The sequence below is a fragment of the Plectropomus leopardus genome, chromosome 8 (assembly GCF_026936395.1).
Source record: "Plectropomus leopardus strain MGB_pleo_1.0 chromosome 8, ASM2693639v1, whole genome shotgun sequence".
NCBI lineage: Eukaryota > Metazoa > Chordata > Actinopteri > Perciformes > Serranidae > Plectropomus > Plectropomus leopardus.
Genome location: NC_142183.1, coordinates 22,916,600 through 22,936,754, shown reverse-complemented (window position 1 = coordinate 22,936,754; position 20,155 = coordinate 22,916,600). Strand labels below are relative to the sequence as shown.

General features: G+C 39.8%; 1 protein-coding gene across 3 annotated transcripts in view; it reads left to right on the top strand.

Annotated features, from left to right (window-relative positions):
* Positions 1-152: 152 nt before the first annotated feature.
* The window catches only part of gabrb2a (gamma-aminobutyric acid type A receptor subunit beta2a), a 44,403-nt gene continuing 24,400 nt past the window's right edge, over positions 153-20,155 (top strand). For 2 of the 3 annotated variants that reach the window (XM_042492849.2, XM_042492848.2), the window contains exons 1-4: positions 153-313; positions 425-525; positions 954-1,021; positions 19,455-19,675. In XM_042492849.2, coding sequence (XP_042348783.1) covers positions 240-313; positions 425-525; positions 954-1,021; positions 19,455-19,675 — 464 coding nt within the window. In that variant the 5' untranslated portion in view covers positions 153-239. Of the gene's footprint in view, positions 314-424; positions 526-953; positions 1,022-8,991; positions 9,144-19,454; positions 19,676-20,155 lie in introns of those variants that run through there. The other variant, XM_042492850.2, reaches the window with a different exon arrangement.

The window sequence follows — 20,155 nt, the reverse complement described above, 5'->3', positions numbered from 1 at the left end:
ACTGTTGTTCATTTCACTCCTGGCATAAATCCTGGGCTTCTTCATTACGCACAACCACTTGTCCCTTTAATATTTTTCTCTGCAATGGAAACTGCTCATCCACCATCATCAGTCTCCACTCTTTGATCTTGGGCTGGCTGCACGCATGCGCCTCTCATTGGCTCCTCTGCACTGTCTGGAGTAAGTTGGATGTGCGCTCTCCTCACTCGCATCCCGAAACCGCCTCAAAAACTGTTGCGATGGGGAGGATCAGGAAAAACCACTTTGGGATTTTGACTTTTTCTTTACTAGTGACTTTTGTCTGGGCTCAAAGGTAATCTCTTTTTCTGTCTTTCGTGTCATGTTGCCGCTTTTATTCAAGCGTGCCTGGCGTGTGATATTAATAAGCTGTTTTGCATTACACCACCTTTTTTCCCTCCCACAGCGTCAAGGATATCAAAGATCCGAGCAATATGCCTCTGGTAAAAGAAACAGTGGACAGACTGATGAAAGGATACGACATTCGGTTGAGGCCAGATTTCGGAGGTAAATCGAAAACGGGATGTTTTCACGCCCTCCTGACGTGCAATACATGTTTAATGAATCGCAAAATCTGCTTTAATTTACGTAATCATCCCCTTCACAGCCAAATAGGCCTCCCCAATTAGGCTATGAGGAACGATGTGCATATTTCATTTGATGGAGGAGATAAGACAGGCTTTTTAACGTGATCGACCCCGCTCATCAATGTTTGATTATCCCACTAAAAAGATGAAATTAACCACGTTTAAGCTGCGTGTTAAACATGAAGGTTTTGGTTTTTTTTTTTTTTTTTTTTCCGCTCAGGCTGATGATGCACAAGTCTCCTGTAGGTGGAGGCGAGAGGAACCTGAACGCGCGTCACGAATTTGTTAAATTTACATGATGAGAGAATTATTCATATTTAGTGTATTAATGCCTCTTTTCCTTCACAGGTGCGCCGGTGGCTGTGGGGATGAATATAGACATAGCCAGCATAGACATGGTCTCTGAAGTCAATATGGTAGGTGCATCTTCATGATTATTACCCCGCTTTAATGTTGCCAATTGGCACGGCTGGAATACCCCTGAAGTGGGCTACTTATCACGGGTCAGTGTGTGATTGAGAGAGAAGATAACGTGAGACAGGCTGAGGCATCTTGTGTCATTTTTCTCAACAACAAAAAAATGTGAAGGCTTCCGTTCCCAAACACATCATCGCCATCCTCCTCTCAGTCTCCGCATTTGCAGCTCTGGTGTGTTGCTGCATTTGAATTCAAAACACACACTCACTGGCGCACTCGGACGCACAGCCCCGGCTGCGCGCGCGGAGAGCTTCGCGTGTGTGTTTGTGTGTGTGTATGTGTGTGTGTGTGTGTGACTGCTTCACGTTGTCAAGCCTCGGTGGTGTAATTTTGTTGACACGCACCCCCCCCTCCTCCTCCTCCTCCCATCTCCCCTCCACGCAGTTACCTACAAAAAAAAAGAATAAAAACACCCTCTTCTTCACCAAACTGGCATCATTTGGTGTTTTTTGAGGCTTTTTGAATTCGACCAATCACATCATCACCGTCTACGTAAACGATCTTCCCTCTGACTTGTCGGATGACGTAAGCAATTTGTTAATAATACATGTCTGGTCACACAGCATTGCAACAGCAACCGATAAAACGTCTTGGTGCACAAAGATGAACGGCATGTGCCACTTGGAGAGGACAGGGGGAAAAGTTCAGCAGCCCATGCAAGAGCACCACCTATTGATCCGTGTGACAGACAGACAGACCGCAACCCACAGTGTAGCTCTGCTGCATTAAATGTATTTCTTGTGTAGAATAACTGGTTTTGCTCATGGGATTTTTGATGCATTGAAAGAAATATTAAGGGCACTTCTTTGCAGTGAATTCAGAATGTGAGAAGAGATCATTTACACAGCAGCCTCTCCATGGAGCAACATAATAGAGATGTTATATAAGAGCATGAAAAACAAGTTTGCCAGTAGGGATGGGAGGATATGTGTTTTCTATTATTAATTGAGTCATTTTTAAGGTTTGATTTGGCGGCCTGTCAAATGTCTGTGGTCACTGAATTAGTTTTTAAATACACCAGCGTGTGTGAGTTCAGCTTCAGACGAGGACAAGCGCTGAATATGGTCTCCTTTGATAGAAATGGTTTATTTTGGTGGAGGATGCAGCCAGAACGGAAGTGCCTTGGGGGTCCAGAGAGATTTGAAATAGAAACCCCTCACTCGCTTCAGCCTATCTCTTTCTCCCTCCTCCATCCCTCCCCTCCCACCACTTCGACTGGATCCCTGGCTGTGACTCTGGGCTCAGCAGCCATGTAATCCACCTTTGCCTTGCTCCAAAGGGTTATCTTACTTAAGAACTAGGCATCTATGCGAGCATTCATCTGGAAAAAAACACTGCTTCATACATCCGTGTGAGTGTGTAACAAAACACAAAACTGTGCACAAACAGTGAATGGCGGCTGACGTCATACATGCAACTCCCTGTGGCTATGAGAGAGCGTTCATCTCGCTCATTTCTCAGAAAAGCTCCCCCTGCCAGATCTGAACAGGCGTCGCTCTGACACGATGGACGCATTTAGACAAAAAAGTTCAAATAAAAAACCATCCAGGACCTCGACGGACTTGTACTCCACACGTTGTTGTCACCTTGTGAAAAATCCTCCTTGCGACTTACATAACAGGTCGGATTCTCCTCCTCCTCCGCCTTTCTTCATGTCCAGCTCTCTTTGGTACAACAGAGGATAACAGGAGCTGACGAGATTGATCTCAGAGAAATCAATAATATCACCATGCACCGTGATCACGAGGATGGAGTTGGTGACCTGTGCTCGGCACTGGGCTGCTTTGATCTTCCTCATCAGGGGCAGCCGCTTTTAAGATTAAAGTGCTGAGAGGGAAAACAACACAGAGAGGCGAGGATGAAACTGACGGAGGCAGCGAAGAACAGGGTGGGAGAGAGGTGAAGGTTACTGTGATCAGTTTCACCGTCTCCTCTAATGATATATACATCCCGGTGGAGGCTGAGGGAAAGTTACTGCAGACCCCGTGTTACCACCAGAGAGCTGCAGCCAGTGCTTCATTAACCCCACAACATATTGTTTCCCTTTTTTCTACTTAAGTGGCTTCAAGGCTGGATAAAACATCTTATTTCACACTGTCTGACTCAACCACATATTGATTACTTTAGCAGCTTGTTCCAGCTCCTTGTTGAAGCTATATGACGCTCAAACAAATATACACCACAACCCAATCATTTTCATCAAATGGATATTTTAGATTTTTAATTTCATAGAAATTTTCACAATATTTAGTATCTTAAAGAATGTAGGAACATCAATAATAATTTATTTTAATCTTGGGATTTAACCCTTTGAAACCTGCATTCAGACCCCTTTCACAAGTATTGAAACCTTTGGTTTAATTATCTTCAAAAACATGGGAAAAGGCAATGAACAAACTGTAAATTTTTGGAAAATTAGCATAAAAATGGAGGAAGATTTCCAGAAACTATATTCATAACTATATTCATAACTATATTCAAAATACGTTACAAAATACGTTCAAAATACGTTTAGTATTTTTTTTCAGGTAATTTCCTTGTTTTTTGTTGCTTTCCTTTTCTTGCAAATTTTCAGGTAATTTTCAACTCATTTCTTTCTAATTGTATGGCTACATCTTATTAAGTTGCTCACTGTATTTGACTGCGCATCCAAGATGTTCTCTCTCCCAACTGGTCAATTACGGCAGCATGGTTGGAAGCTGTACCCTTCAAACACTGTAACACTCTATTTACCTCTTTAGCGTCAGTTTTGGCTGGGGCAGTTTCCACTTGTTACATGCATATCTTTTTTAAGCAAACTTCATTTTGACAGGATATGTACAGTTTACGCTTGTGAGTTTCATTCGGTGTTGTTTTTTTTAAAAAATAAATCTAGTTTGGTAGTGTTGTAGTCAAGACCACCGAAACAGAGACCAAGTCATGACCTCTACCAGAGTGTATTTGGACTGAGACAAGAGCAAGACTTTGAGGGGGTTGTTTGTCTGATCCATCCACCGTACTTTCTCACTCTTTATACCACGTCAGTTGCTCTTAGCATTGAATATTGTCACAGTTGTGTTTACATCAGAGTTAGTTGAAAGCCCAGTACATCACTTAGAGACGCTAAAGGGTGCCTTGTGTGTTTGTATCAGATGCCAAGGTGTCTGACAAAGTGTGTGTCGGGTCTACAATCTCAGGCTGCAGGTAATTTAATAATTATTTAATGTCAGCAAGAAGTGTGAAATGTCAAGTACAAGTTCCTAGAGTCCATGTTGATGTCTTCAGGTGTCAGATCAAAACCCTAGATTAAAAAAACACCAGGAAAAAAATCACTCTTGAAATGCTTTTCTTGCCATTTTTCCTTTAAAAATTGCTTCAGAATTAAAATGAAGTGCTGAGTCAGTTTCATATGTTAAGCCAAAAGAACCATTCGTGTCTCTTCAAGAAAAAAAAGTGGTCACGTTTTAAACTGATTTGTTTTTGACTGAATCCTTTGCATATGATCACACCGCGGCTGTTTCTGCATTTTTCATCTATATGAACCCAAAGGAAAATGGAGTCATCTGCTGACAGAAATGAAAGAATGTGATTGGGTTTGAAATCAGCGTTTATGAGCAGGCCTGCCATCATGGCGATGAGCAGGTTTGGGTTGTAGACAGCTGCTCGCTCCCCTAATTAAAGATAAAAACGCCTCTGGTGGAGAATGAACTCTGCATTTTGGTCGGGGCTGATTGAAGCCATTGTGGCATTTTTTCTTCTGTGCTGACATGAAAGGGCAGGATGGTTGTTGAGGTTTGATGGGATCTGTAGTTTTTGTAGCTTCTCTGTGCAAATACAAGAGGCTGGTTCACATGTGTACGTGCCATAGTGGAGTCTCTTTTTTGGTGCATTCTCTTGTGATCCACAGCGATGATCCGTTGAGGCTCAAAGGTCAGCCATGTTGTCGGGCAATAAAAATGTGCAGGTCAGTCAGCGCCGTGGTAGCAGCCTCGCCTGCATGACATTACAAATGTGCTATTTTGAGAGGGAAGTGTCCTCCGAGTCCGAGGTGTGACCACACATCCTCGCTGGGTGGGCTGTGCTGACTCACTGGGGTTAGTGCAAAATATGGCACAGATATGATATCATGGCCGAGACCCCCTCTCCACCACCACTACCACCACCCCCCCGTTTATCTCTGTCTGTCTGTCTGTTCAGCGCTGGCATCCCGCTCCATCACTCATCTCCCTCACTTAGCAGCTGAAATTGCATTTGCATAATGCTGTTTGTTTTTGCTGAAATCACAGATCCAGGAACCGAACCCTGGTTACGGTGCATTAAAAAGTGTTCTGCACACAGCCAGTGCAGCTGATTAAATACAAGTCGAGTCTGTTGTCTCAGCAATGCATCAGCGCTGCATAATAACGTCTTCAGCATGCCATCCATATGTTGAGCATAGCTGCAATATGCACTCCGAGGCTGCAATGAGGAGGGAGGCAAATGAGTATTTTCACTCCTCGTCTTTTCTTCATCCCGCTTGTTAATTACATGTAAAATACCTGAGGTTGGTGGTTGTTAAGAGGCACTGCCTGTACTATAATACTGTTCTCTGAATGTTAATTAGCTGGCTGTGAATTAAAAGATTTAAACAAACCAGCTGTGGTGGCTTCTGGGATGGAGGAATTAGTGGGGCGTGAGCGTTCCCTTTATTACGATCATTATCCTGACAAGCGCTGGTTTCTTTACATGAGTAAGGGGATCTGGCCGCCAGATAACTGGAGAGCCGATGACCAGAGGGAGCACGTCGCGGGGCCTCGATGTTGCACCACATCCGTGTGAAGGATGCAGCTTCTTGTGTCTGTGAATTAGCAACCATTTTGATCTTGTTTGTCCAAACTGATCCTGTTCCATTTTATTTTCAGCTTGTGGAAAATAAGCTTGTGTTATTTTTACTCAGTGTTGCCATGACAACGCAGCCTCTCTCTCTCTCTCTCTCTCTCTCTCTCTCTCTCTCTCTCTCTCTCTCTCTCTCTCTCTCTCGCTCTCTCTCTTTGGTGGATCCAGGGAAGTCAAGGGAAAGCAAATAAGGCCTCTTTTTTTCTAGGGACTTTTTTCAAGGCTTTAGCATTTGTAAAGCAGGTGAAAGTTGTGCTGTTGTTGAGGATGCTGGATTTTTTGTTGCCTTTGCGTTTTGTTCATATTTTGCCTTTTTTTAAAATTGTGATGATTGAGGTATTTCCCATAGTGTTCATACTCACAGTATCTTACTCAGGGCTGCAGCTATGACTATTTTAATTACTGCTTAATTTGTCAATGAATTGATTAATGTTGTACTCTGTAAAACGTCAGAAAATAGTGAAAAACTCTCATCAACACATACACAGTGCTTGTTTTGTTTGACCAACTGTCAAACACCCCAGAATATTTAGTTTACAAAGATATAAAAAAAAAAAGAGAAAAGCAGAAAACTCTCACATTTGAGACACTGGATCCAGCAAGTGTTTGACTTTTTTTGCATGACAGATGACTTAATGCGTATAGTATTTTAAATACGACCTCAACTAAGGATTATTTTAATAATTAAATTGTTGATTATTTTATTAATTCATTGATCTATCTTTTACTCTGTAAAACATCTGAAAACAGTTCAAAAAAACATGCTCATCACAGTTTACCAGAAGCACTTTCACAGTGCTTGCTTTGTTCAAACAGCCATCTAAAACCCCTGAACAGTTTATAAAGATATAAAACTGAGAAAACAGAAAATTCTCACATTTGAGAAGCTTGTAAAAATTGCATCTCTAATCTGAATTATCAAATCTTTAATGTGTAACCTCTATCCTGAAGTTGCTGCTAAAAGTGTTAAGAAAAACTACAATCCAAACATGTTTTTATAACCATATTACCATATTTTCAAACCCAAGACGGGTTTTGTCCTTCTGTTCATCTCGTGCAGCTTTGATTCTGTTTGCTCTGCTGAGCTTTCCAAAAAGCTTAACACAAGAATGCAGGTTGTCCAGAACAATGTCATTAGTTATGCTGAGTGGACACACGGAATAACAGATTAATATGGCGAGCAGCATAATTACAGCACAAGAACAACACTTAATCCTGCAGCTGTCTTACGTGCACGCTGGGCTCCCTGTTTAATGTTTAGTCTGTGGAGGCTGGCTTAATTTGACATTGTCAGAAGAGACCATGAGCTTTAAAAAAAACAAACCAAAAAAACCCATAATCAGAGTATCTGAAAGTAAAACCTGGTAACGAAAAGTATCTAATGCATATAATTGATCAGTGCTCATTGTAACATGTGCCACAAGTATGCACATTTTAAACATTATGCAGTTAGTGTCGTATTTTTAAATGTGTCATTTTGTTAAATCCTACTTTCTTTGCATTTGTAAATCAAATGGTGGCTTTCTGAAATGCTTCTCTTTCTTGCACTTCAAAGATTAATCAATCCGATTTAAAATGAGGGAAAAGTACTCCTTTTTGTATGTGCTTGCTTTGTCATTTGCTTTGATTATCAAAACTTGCAGACTGCAGGAGCAAAGTTACAGCAACTTTAAATTGGTTGTAATATTCTTTCATAATGGCCGGTACAGAGAACAAAAAGCTGCGTGTCTTAAAACAGGGAGTAAGTTTGCCAGCTCCATTAAAAGCCTTTAATGTTCTGATGATTCCCTTAATGATTCTGTCAGGCACTTTCTCCACTGAAGCTAAGTAGCTGAAAAATGACCCATTGGAGAGAGTCATAAAGGCGTCCATGTTGTCACTTCCCTCAGGACGGCTATGGCTGGCAACTCATTCAGAACGCACTAACTCCTTCCTTGACCCCTAATATTTAATTTGAAGCCTGTACTTAACCAGACACAGAGAGCACAACAAATGAATAAACCCAGCTTGACCAGCTGATGTGCTGTGGCGTCTCCTCCAGCTCACAGATGGGAAGCAAGCAGACAAGAGGCCGAGATGTCTGCAGATGAGCTTGTTATTGCCCAAATGTCGAATCGTCTCCTTGTCCTCGCGGTGCACAGCAGACATTGTTATTATCAGCAGATTCTTTCTGCTTCTGTCGGAGCACTCTGCAGCGGGACACGGCAGCAGATGAGAGCGTGAAGCAATATGGTGGACGTCTGTCTGGCCCCGTAAAGCTGCAGAGGAGAGAGAGAAGCACACATGCCAAATGTCATACCAGCAGTTCATGAATAGACTGTTTTTAAACCCTTGAGGTTTGTTGAAATTTCCTTTAATTTCTCTTGCTTTTAGGGGCCTATAGACCCCAGTACTGTATGCGAAAAAATAATCGGAATAATTGCAGCCCTTTTTTTCTTTTTACCTTTATAAAACCAAATATAAAGAATGGCACTGGGGTTGGGTACTCTTTGCAAAAAGCATTTGTTGATGGAGTCAAAATACAGAAAAGATCTTCAAGTATTTTATTTAGGAAAAGAGGTTGCGCATCAACAATGGGATTCTCAGTAGAGTGCTACACCCAAAATCCAGTGAGCTTTTTTCAAAAATATGAAAAGGTAACATATCTCAAGTCTTTAGATCAAGTTCTACAGTTTACAGTTCTACAGTTCTACAGACCATAAAGCATTGTTCTCACACTAAATAAGAAAATATCTCATTATATATGCTAAAAAAATATATTTAAATGCAATACATGTGCTTTTGCTCCCATTTTCCACAGATTTAAGTTAAAGATCTCAGATGTTTTTCATCCACTCAACAGGTATTGTAGGAGCCATTTTTGTTTATATTAATATTTGATAACTGAGCCCAATACGTTTTTGATTCATGCTTTAGTTTATGTGCTTGGCTGGATGAGAAGTAGATTTTTTTTTTTTTTCCTTTTTTATTTTTGTAAGTGCTCTTATTTTGAAGCCTTAATTCACCTAAGGATGTTGTATAATTAGGGGTGTTGTGCCAGGTGTCATCAGTTAGTCCTTCAGCTCAGAAGACGCCAGCACACACTTTTTCAACAGCTTTTGTTTGCTTCAAGTTGTTTGTTATTTCTTAATATTTTTGGATCATCATCACTAGTATCTTCAGACTGGAATATGAAAACCAGCCTTCATGAATCAACATTTAAACATGGTAAATAACACAACTCAACACTCATCTGTTTATCTGAATCTCCGCTGGGCATGGAAACTGGAAGCCAGTTAAGGTAAATTTCTCTCTAATATTGGTAAAAAAAAATGTTAAAATCCATGTTAGTGAGCACTTCTCTTTTTTACCAAGACAATCCATCCACACTACAGGTGTGACACATCAGTATTAAAGCTTATTAAAGAGCCTCATAACTGCAAAGGTGTGCCTTGGGTTGGTTGATGCGAAAGGCCACTCCACACAGATGTCCCAAGATTGAGCCAGAGTGCCACTGGCGTACTGACTGTATAGGCATGTCCACCAGAGCCATCGCCTTGTTAAACCTGTGAAAATTGGGAGCAAAAACAAAAGTGTTGCATTGAAATTTTTGTTTAGTGCACAGTGCCATAAAGTGCAAGAATCATGATGGAAAATGTGTCGTTCTGCTGTCCTGATGTCAATGGGGAGTTTGTCCCATCATTGTGGTGTCACAGCAAACAGTTTTGACTTGGCAGAGTGGGAGTCGGGCCCTCTTCATAATGAGAGTAGCAGGTATTTTGGCAGCAGCAGAAGGTAGTTGATGGGCTGGAGTGTACAGTTTGACTGTTCTGGATGTAGGATGGTGTGTGTGCAGATATTTTTCCCTGAAATATCTTCATTAGTTGTTCAAAATGCTATAAAGTTCACATGTTGATGCTGAGGGTTAGCAGTTAGCAGCCGTAAAGAATTTTGGACACGGGGACAAAATTGGGCCCCTCATCCACACCCACTCAACATCACCATACACCCACCCTTAGCTCTAATACCAAGAAGGCAATTTCAAATAAGCCATTGGCCTTAATATGATTAAAAGACACAAATTGTAAAATCAGTTAATTTAAAATACAGTGAAAAGAATTATTTCAAATAAGACTGAAAGTCATATTCCAACTTTACCTTATCCCTTTGAAACCTGAGGAAATTGGCATGATTTCTTTCAAAAATATGGGGAGAAGGCAAAGAAGAAACAACCCCAAAACTGGCAAGAAATCAATGAAAAAGGACAAGAAAATGACCAGAAATTTAGTTTAAAAATAGAAGAAAAATAATTTTCTAAATCTGCTAATTTCTTGCAATTTGTGGAACATTAATTACCAAATTGCTCTTTTCCTTTTCCCAATGCTTTTGAAAGAAATCACACCCGTTTGCTCAGGGTTCAAAGATTTAAATATTGTGGAAGGCATCTGAAAGCAGCACAAGGAAAGTTGTGTTGCTCCAGAACATCAAAGAACTAGCAGTGATAAACACCGACTGCTGCGTCACCTCACATCGCCTGTATCTCGAACAAAAAGTTACACATGAAAACATCACAAAGATTATAGCCAATGGCCAACTCGCTCGTACATTCTGCGCCTGTGTGAGAGGAAATTACTCCCCATAATAGCAGGTGATGGTAGTCTGCAGCCAGTTAGCACATCAACAATACAGTCCAGTGTCAAAAGAACAAAACATATTACCGTGCACCAGCAAACAGTGACACAACATTTCTTCAGAGCTCATTGACTGAAGAAAAACGATTTTGACTCTAGCTTTTTGTTCACTTATGTTTCTCTTTTCGAGCGATAAGCATAATTACCAATCAGAGTGAATTTATTCAACAATGGGCTTTGCCATCTCCAACGCCAATGCACATGATGAAAATTAAAATGTCTTTATTTTACATGGCAATTTAGAACAATTTTAATCTATATTTCCATGTGAAACAAGAGCATTTAATTTTTCCCACAAACCTACAGCTTGTCTTTGATCATTTTTGAAGGAGACTTGCATTTTATATTTTCTGATTGAGAGTACACATCATCCATTCAATGAGCCTTTCACAAGATGGAATAGGTCTATAAATTATCTCTTCATGTATCACAATTTTTAAAACCAGTATTTCTAATTGTTAATTTATACAAATCTAAGACTGTTTAGGGATCTTGGTATGCAGAAATATTCAAACACATCATTTCAAAAAACGGCAATGCCACTCTCACCAAAATTTTGCCAAGCCTTGGAGCCTTATATAGCCCCATTCTCACAAGATAGCAATAGATGCATTAGATCATCTAGTTTCATATGATATCAGTAACTCTAACTTAAAACCCAAGGACTCTACAGAGGGTTTTATTTGCATTTGTGTTGGTCTAATCTCACCTTTGCCTCGTTCAGCTTTGCCTGTCACCCACAGACTGTACCCACCTTCAGCTGATGAAACTCCACCATACATTTTTAACAATAACTGTGGGGTGTTGTTTCAGACGAGAAGTTTAAATGTGTTTTATGGATGATAATTAATGTATTTATTATGTAAAATACATATATTTCATGTTGTCTGCGGTAACCTCGGTGGCACCGGACATCAGTAAGAAAGAGTTTGGGCTTGTTAATTAAATTTTGGTTGGAATGAGGGTTCAGGTTGATGATAATTTAAATTTCAAACGATGTTAGACTTTCACAGTGTGGACGTTAACATAACGATTTTTTGCAGACATTTGGCTTGTTTCATCATAATCATTCATACTAAATCTTGTTGTATGTCAAAATAATGCTGGCATGAGATGTTTGGATAACGCTGGACTTTGGTTACTGTCCAACACAACTTAAAACCAACAAAATATCATCTGTCACCAGTATTCTACTTTAAATTGAGATTGGCATTAGATGTTTTTGCTGACACTCGACGTCACAACTTACAATAAATTCAACCAAGTAGCACCGTCTAATGATGTTGGTGGCCAGCTGGGAATAAAGTCAGTAAGTAATTTGCTGTATATGATCCCATTTGAGGGTCAAACATAGACCTGGGCAAGGGTCACCCTTTGACCCCTCCTAACAGCAAGCCTGACAGTTGGTAAAGGCTATAAACAAATATTTATTATTATTATTATTATTTTGTTTGCCAAAAGTTGCTAAGATTCGGAAACATTCATGTTATCCTGAGGTTACAGCATTCTGACTTTTGAACCCCGAACAAACTTGTTTGTTTTCTTTCAAAAACATGGAAAAAAGGCAATGAGTATTTTGGTAATAAATGTATCACATTTGCAAGAAGTGACTGGATTTAGAACATTGCTAAACTAATTTCAGGTAATTTCCTTGCACTTTTAACTAATTTCCTGCTATTTAGGGTCTTCTTTTGTTGCTCTTTGCTGTCTTTCCATAGTTTTGAAAGAAATCAATCCAGCGCTCTGGTTTCAAAGGGAAACGTTTGAGGTCAGTTAGATCCCAAAGACGTCTAACTTAACTAGTTATCAGGTACAGAATTTACAATGAATACAAATAAGAGCACAGACTGTACTGGTGGACACAAGCAGAGCACTGTAAATAAATCAAACTGGCGAGATGGTTTCATCATGAACAGAAAGGGAGCACATTAACGTCAGCCGTGTCTTCAGATCTAAATCTACAAACAGAGCGGTATGTGTTGTGTTGAGCTCGTTTATTGGCAGCTTCCCTCCCATGTCGGTTGTGACAGCTGATGTAGTTGTAATGGAGGTCTTGTAACAACTGTAGCCTGTCAGATTTCTCAGGGAAACACAAATGTACTCTTGTCACTCTGTCAGATTCTTAATGGGGGTTTGTTAGCCCAGAAACATATCTGTAGTGAGACACTGTCAGTGTGCAACCAGCCTTGATGTTTTTTAAGTTAGCCGGCCCTTGTTTGTGTCTTCATCATCTTTAAATATTCGCTGCTGTCACTGTTTTTTGTTTTTTTTCTCAATGTTGGTGCTCTCCACAAGATGTCTCCCTCACTGATGCTCACTGCTCACTGTGTGATGTTAATGGAGTTTCTGAGGAGTGCTTGTGACAAGGAGACTGAAGGTCGCTTTGGAGACCGACGCTCCAGCATGGGACGGTCTGTCTCTCACTTCTCTGCAGCTTTTTTTGGCGATGCATGCTGTGAAATCCCCCTCACCTGCTTCGCCATCTTTTGTGTGTGTGGAGTGAGAATGCTCTCCACGTATAACACAGAAAATGTCTTGTTTATTACTCAGAGATTATTTCTAGTCCAGCAGACAAAATGTTAGATGAAGGAAGACTCCTAAACGTGCATTTCTGCTTCTTTTAATGTGGTTTAGCAATTATATTTTGTGTTAAAAGATGCTTTGATTGAGTGTTTCACTTTTATGTTTACTATTAGTGCTGCACTATATTAACAGAAAATGTATGCAAGCGCAGAGTTTTGGTTAATGTTGTGGGACAAGAATATCGTGCAGATTTTCTTGATTTGCAGTTGAAAACAATTCTGAAAAATTAACATGCAGATGTAAAAGGATTAGCTTTGTATGCATGAAAACGACATGATTTTCCTGCTTTGTTTTCCTGCACAGCACCAGAATAGTACAACCCTTCTCACTGTCACAGGACAAAATGTACTCTCTGGCGGTACAGTAGTTTGCAGTGCAGATTTTCTTTGAACAATAACTTTGACTGTAGCGAGAGAGCTGGATAGAAAGGGGAAGCAGCTGTATTTTGTGTCCCTCTCTGAGCTCATGTGATGTCCGAGTGAAGGTAAACAGCACCATCTGTGAGGCCGTAATTACGCTGCCATTTTACAGCACAGCCAGGAGGCAGCGTGCAGGCCCAGGTGTTCTCTGTGCTGTAGCTGTGCATCGCTATACTCTCAAACCCGCCCAAACGTACACGAGGCACACACTATTGCACAGACACACACACGATAAAATGAGAGCAGGCACCTTGAATCCAAGCTCAGTTAATTTAACAACAGACAAGGTTTTATATTCAATAGGCTTTTTTTTACTGCAGACATTTTGAAATGTCACAGGAGGAGAAGTACATGTGTAAATACTCAAATTAATGATGGCTGAATTCCATTTAGTTGCTTCAGTTTCAGGGTTCTGGTTTTGTTTTCCCTGCATGGCTCACTATTATTGTCAGTGTTAAGTTAGACCTGTGCTTTTCTTACTCACAAGTCAAAATGTCTGTTGTGAAAAAGGCCCAAAGCTGCATCTGGAATGACTTGTATAATATATTGCAGTAAATTTACTCTCTATTTTTTGTATTTTTTTAGTTTTTGACTTTCTGCTAATAATCCCACAATGCTTTTATAACAATGACTCATTAGTGTCTAAAATCTCATTTTACTGCCCACTATCATGTATAATATATAGTCTCTATGATATTGTTGACACTATATCTTATAGTAATAAGAGGTTTTCATGGGGCACCATTTTGGTATCAGATAAGCATTCTGATTTACGTCTGTAATCCATTGTAGTCCAAGCAGTATTTACCTATTATGTTTGAGCGGGAGGTAAATGGTCCATATGAAAAACTGGAAGGCGTTGGCCAAAGTGCAGTTTCGGAACCTATTTGCTGTTGTCTGATGATGATCTAGCTTTATATTAGCTTTTTAAAAATGTATCTTTATTCATATGCTGATATCTGTTTATAGAGATTAGCAAAAAATTACTCAGAACACACAGAAGAGGAAGTCTTGGCCCAGATATCCACTGGCTACACCAGGACAGGACACCCTGAAATATTGACCGTTGTCCCATAAATGTATTAAGAGACCATTGCCCCTAGGGGCCTATTGTCGTCAAACTGGTAGCTGATGGGTTCCCCTATTACCTTTGTTCAAGGAGGTTACATTTTCAGTTCAGTTGGTTTGCTTTTCTGTTTGTCTGCAGATATACAGAAAAACTACTGACCTTGTTGGTGGGTTGTAGCATGGGCTAAAAAGAACAGATTAAATTTTGGAGTAGATTGTTATCACAGGGCTGATACACAAATTATTTTTCATTTTTGTTAGCATAGCGAGACAGGGTTAAAGTTAAATAGCGACAAAACAGCCATTTGTAAAAATGAGTCCAAATTCCATTTCACATTTATAGGTACCAGTTATACTCTATGGTAGTCGAATGTGTGTGTGTGCGATAGCTCATACAGAAAGCAGTCGTTATGCAGCAGTCTGGAGCAGCGGTTTAGTGGGAGAAGTGGTGCAATTGCAAGAACGCTTTTTTCCCAATCTTAGGTGAAAATGTATATACACACATATCATCATCCAACTTATTCATCCAAATTTGAATTGTCTGATACTGAGGGGATATATCCAGCTAATTTAGTGGTTGTGGTTGCTTATTTGCATGTCATACAAGACATGACTATTGGCCCCGACGGAGGTCTGTGCTCTCTGTGTGTCCTTTAAAATCTTGAATTTTTCCCTGTGAAGGAGTTTTCTTGAGTTTTTTCTCACCTGAATCGTACTGTAAAGCCCATGTAGGTATATTTGTGATTTGTTAAATTAGGCTATTTGAATGAAATTTACTTGACTGCTGAATAAGTAAATATTTGTCCAAATGATTTTGGACACAGCCTACAACTAAAAATCTTACTGGTGCTAAAATCATTAGTCAATGAATCATTTGTCAATCAAACGATAATTAAAACCATATTTTGACAATGATAAGTGATGCGTAGAAGTCATTTATCAGTCAGAAACCTATTTGGTTTCAGCTGCTTTTCTTGCTCTATTTCATGGTACATTTTGGGGGCTTTGAAGTAGACGAAACATGCATTTTTGACAAACCTTGGACTGGGTAATTATGTTTGGTATGTCTCAGTTTTCTGGGCAGTGGCAGCACCATGAAGGGTTACATAACATTAAATCAAGGTTGTGGACCTCAAAATGTTAACTGTACAAGTATTATTCTATGCACATCAAATAATTAGTAACATTTAATGTAAAACAAGAAACCAAATTACACAAGTTTGTTGCTCTTAAACAACTGGCCTATATACGCCAACCTCTTTCATTTCGGTACGACAAAACTATCATTGGCCCCATCTGACCACCCCTATGAAAAATTTCTGGAGGAGCCTCTGTTTCTGGCATCTTACACCAAAAGATTCTTCAGTTACTCTTATTATTTTTAAGAACATTGATATTTGATAACGATAATAATCAGTACTTGCAAATTCTATCTTGTGAATGTAATGTAGAATAAATATAAGTGTGTATATTAATAGCTGTGAATGCAAATGTGTGTGTAACATGTGCACGCTCCCTTGTTACAATATCTACTAAAATGTCAAATGACATTTCACTCCAGCTATATATCGAAGAACAGTGTGGAGCAAAAAGAATAAAGCAGAGACATTATCTGTGACACCGTATTGATAAATGACTTGTGCTTCATGTTGCTCAGATTGTTACCACAGGGCTACAGTTAATATTATTAGCTTCACTTTTCTATTTTAGTTGAAGAGAGGTTTAGCGTCTGCTAGCAACTTTTCCCTCTCGAAGGATTCTGGCTGCTTGTGTTTCCTTCTTCAACATGGCGATGGATGGTAGTGGAGACAGGGACGTATTGCAGGAGATGCCGCCTCAGTGGGTGATGTACACCGAGCCTGCAGGCAGCAGCTAACGATCCCAAAGGTGATAGAGATATCCGATCGACAGGCTGATAATGAGACAGAGAGGGAGCGAGTGTGAGAGGAAGGTTCAGTGGGAACTCTTGTAAAACAGGATAAGGATGCGGCCGTCCTCGCTTGACTTTTCACTCCTGAAAAAATCAACATGGCAGCAGCTCATGTATTTTTAGATGCCCTTTTTACGCAGCGCTTTGCTCGTGCACACTGCATGCAATGAATGATAAGACTTTAAGAGCCAAAGTGGCAATTGCTTTTGCAGTGTCAAACCAATGTGTGATGACAAAGAGAGAACAACAAAAATGACTTGGAAACATAGAAACACGGCAGAAAGTAATGATGATGGCTGCTTGGAGAAAAAGCTCAAGGGCCTCGTTTCACGGGCCGTATTTTTTAATTTGTTTTCCTACTCATCGATTGCACTGCAATACACTGCAACAGAGCAGATCCAACTGCAGTGCTGTGTTTTACTGTGGCTGTGTGGGTGTAAGTCTTTTTTTAAGAGTGAGAAGCAGAGAAAAGAGAGGGAGAGGAGGAGATACAGTTTAATGCTACATCTCCGAGCATGTGTAAAAACAAACCGTACAGTAGAAATGCAGCTTTTTCAATCTGGAAAACTTTCACCTCAATCATAAGTAATTTGGTGGTTAATTAAAGGCAAAAAAGAGACATGGGAGAAGCCTTATCTGCTGAAATCCACTGGACATTTGCACCAGAGTTCTGTCTCTATAAAGCAGAAAATGGCATTATTTGTTTGAGTGGAAGCAGCGTGAGACGATAGTCAGCCAGCTGAGAAAGTTCCCCTCTGGTTATGGTCTCAAAATTAAGTGAGGATAGTTGAATATTAACCCCCCAACCTCAGCCACCATGGCCCCTAGTTAAGGCTGTGGCCTTTCAGACCATCATGACCTTTTGGCTGACCTTCTCACTATGCAGAGTCCATACGGCGCGCTGTGACACATCTATGGAGTCATGTTCAAATATAAGAGTTGGATGACACTGCTGGTGCATGACATGATTCGCAGTTGAGATGACAGTGAAAGTGAAGTATATTCTCTTAGAGCAAATCATATCACGCTAGCAACAACAATCACCCATGCATAGACGACAGGCAATTGATTTCTATTGCGGAAATATGTGAATTTGGCAAAACTTTTTGATCCTGTTGTCATCTTAAACCATGACTGTAACATTTCAAAATGTAATCCTTCAACACGTGAATCAACATCAGTTTTCTTGTGCTGCATCAGATGCCTTTCACAATCATTTTAACCTTTAAACCTGAAGAAATTGATTTGACGTCTTTCAAAAACACAAATAAAGAGGAGAAAAAAAGATAAAGAGCAACTTGGCAAGAAATGTCCCGCAAACTGCCAAAACATTACTAAAAGGTCACAAGGAATTGATCTGAAAAATATGATGAACAATGTCAAGAGAAAAACACGCAGAATACTGTATATATATAATTCTTATAATTATACGTATATTTATTATTGGTATTTTTTTTGGGGGGGGGGGTTGCATTTTCTTTAGGTTGTCTTGTTGTTGGCCATTTTGAGTTGAGTTGCTCGTTGCCCTCCCATGTTTTTGAAAGAAATCAAATGAATTTGCTCAGGTTTCAAAGGATTTTTGGTACAATCCATCCATTCTGCTGTTTAGTTACTTTTCTGGCGTCTTTGATAAACCAAATCTACTGGAATGGAAGCTTAGCAATGTACTGCTGTGCATGGGAGCCACAGCAAAACATATTCTAGCCACCTAAAAAAATCACTATTAGTTTAAGTGCACACTATATTTGGATATTTGTTCAGCTTAATGTTACAGATTAACTGATCGAGGCAGCAGTAAACCTGAAACTCAGTTTTCTGCAACGTAAAGTAACCGTTTTTGTCACTGGAGTCTGGTGACTTTAAGATAAGGCTTCAGTCCCCTGAATGAAATGTCTGTCTGACAGCAAGATGAAGCAGTGACAATATTCTAATTATAGCATACACCTATAAGAAGGAAGTTATTGTAAATAAATATTGCGATTTGGTCTATAGTTAAAGGTCCAGTGTGTATGATTTAGGGGTATATACTGGCAGATATAGAATATGATATCATAAGTATGTTTTCTTCAGTGTATAATCACCTGAATATAAGAAACACAATATAGATGTTTAGAGGCCTCATCCCAAGAGATTAGGACATGGAGAGACATAATACAGCCGAGAAGAGAAAAGTTTTCTGAGGTAGAAATGAAAACGCTGATGTCCCAGGTCCAATTTTAATCATTTGGTTATGTTTGACAGCCTGAAAAGTCTCATCAAACGGAGTTGGAAAAACACAGTATGAAAAGAAAACACTACTGTGGTCAAAAGTTTTACAGTGGACAATCAAACTCCAGTTGAGGTTGAAATTTTTAATTCATATGTCCATATGTACTGACCTATAGCTGACATATATTAATAATATCAGATTACATGGTATATAATACTGATATTGTTGTGGTATCCATATAAAAATTATATTTGACCAAGAACATGAAGCACCTGACTGTGTGAATCGAGGATACTGCTTTATTCAGTGTTTATTCTGGTTGTTTTTGAGAGGAAGAGACCTCTGCAGATAATTGGGCTCCTGGTAAAAATCCCCTGAAAAATGAACATAGAAGGAATTCTAACCAGGAAAAGTTTCAGCTGGAGGAAATCTGCAATCCTCGCTACTAGATGCCACTAAATCCCACTAAATCTTATACAAATCGGATCTTTAAGATACCACCTAAAAGACTTTGTCAGTACATTTTGTTGACAGTGTTTTTTTGGCTTCACAGTGGAGTTACTGTCAGCGTTATTGATTCTTGTGTTTAAAGTGCTGCACTGGCCTCATTAAATGGACTTCCCCCCTCTGTCCCTCCAGGACTACACCTTGACGATGTACTTCCAGCAAGCGTGGCGGGACAAGCGTCTGTCCTACTCTGAGATTGCCTACAACCTGACTCTGGATAACCGGGTGGCGGATCAGCTGTGGGTCCCCGACACTTACTTCCTCAATGACAAGAAATCCTTCGTTCACGGCGTCACCGTCAAGAACAGGATGATCCGTCTCCACCCTGATGGCACGGTGCTTTATGGACTCAGGTAAGCCTTTTACAGCTGCCCCTCATATTGTGTCATGACTGTTAGTGGATTGATGGCGATGCATAATGAAGTAATGTGATTGTGTCGGATGCATCGTGTCTGACTGAGACTTTTTAATGAACCTTAAATGATGACTTTAGTGGCTCTTTGATTTTGACGCAACATACAGTTAGAGGACAGTTCTGTGTTTTTTTTACAACTTGGGTCCTATTTTTGTAGTTTTGCCATCATTAACATTGGTGATACTAATATTCTACCCACCAAGTTAACAGCTGACATCTTGGAAAGCAGCAACATTTCTAAAACTACACAAATCACCAGTTTATCTAAACAGCTAAATTGTAACCCAAACTGTATGCAACAAACATCCGTCACAGTAAAGTAACTGCCCAACTATACTATAAGGCACACAGTCTTTCCACACATTGAGGGACAATTCTAGACATTTTTGGTGTGCCCAACACAAAAACAGAAATGTTT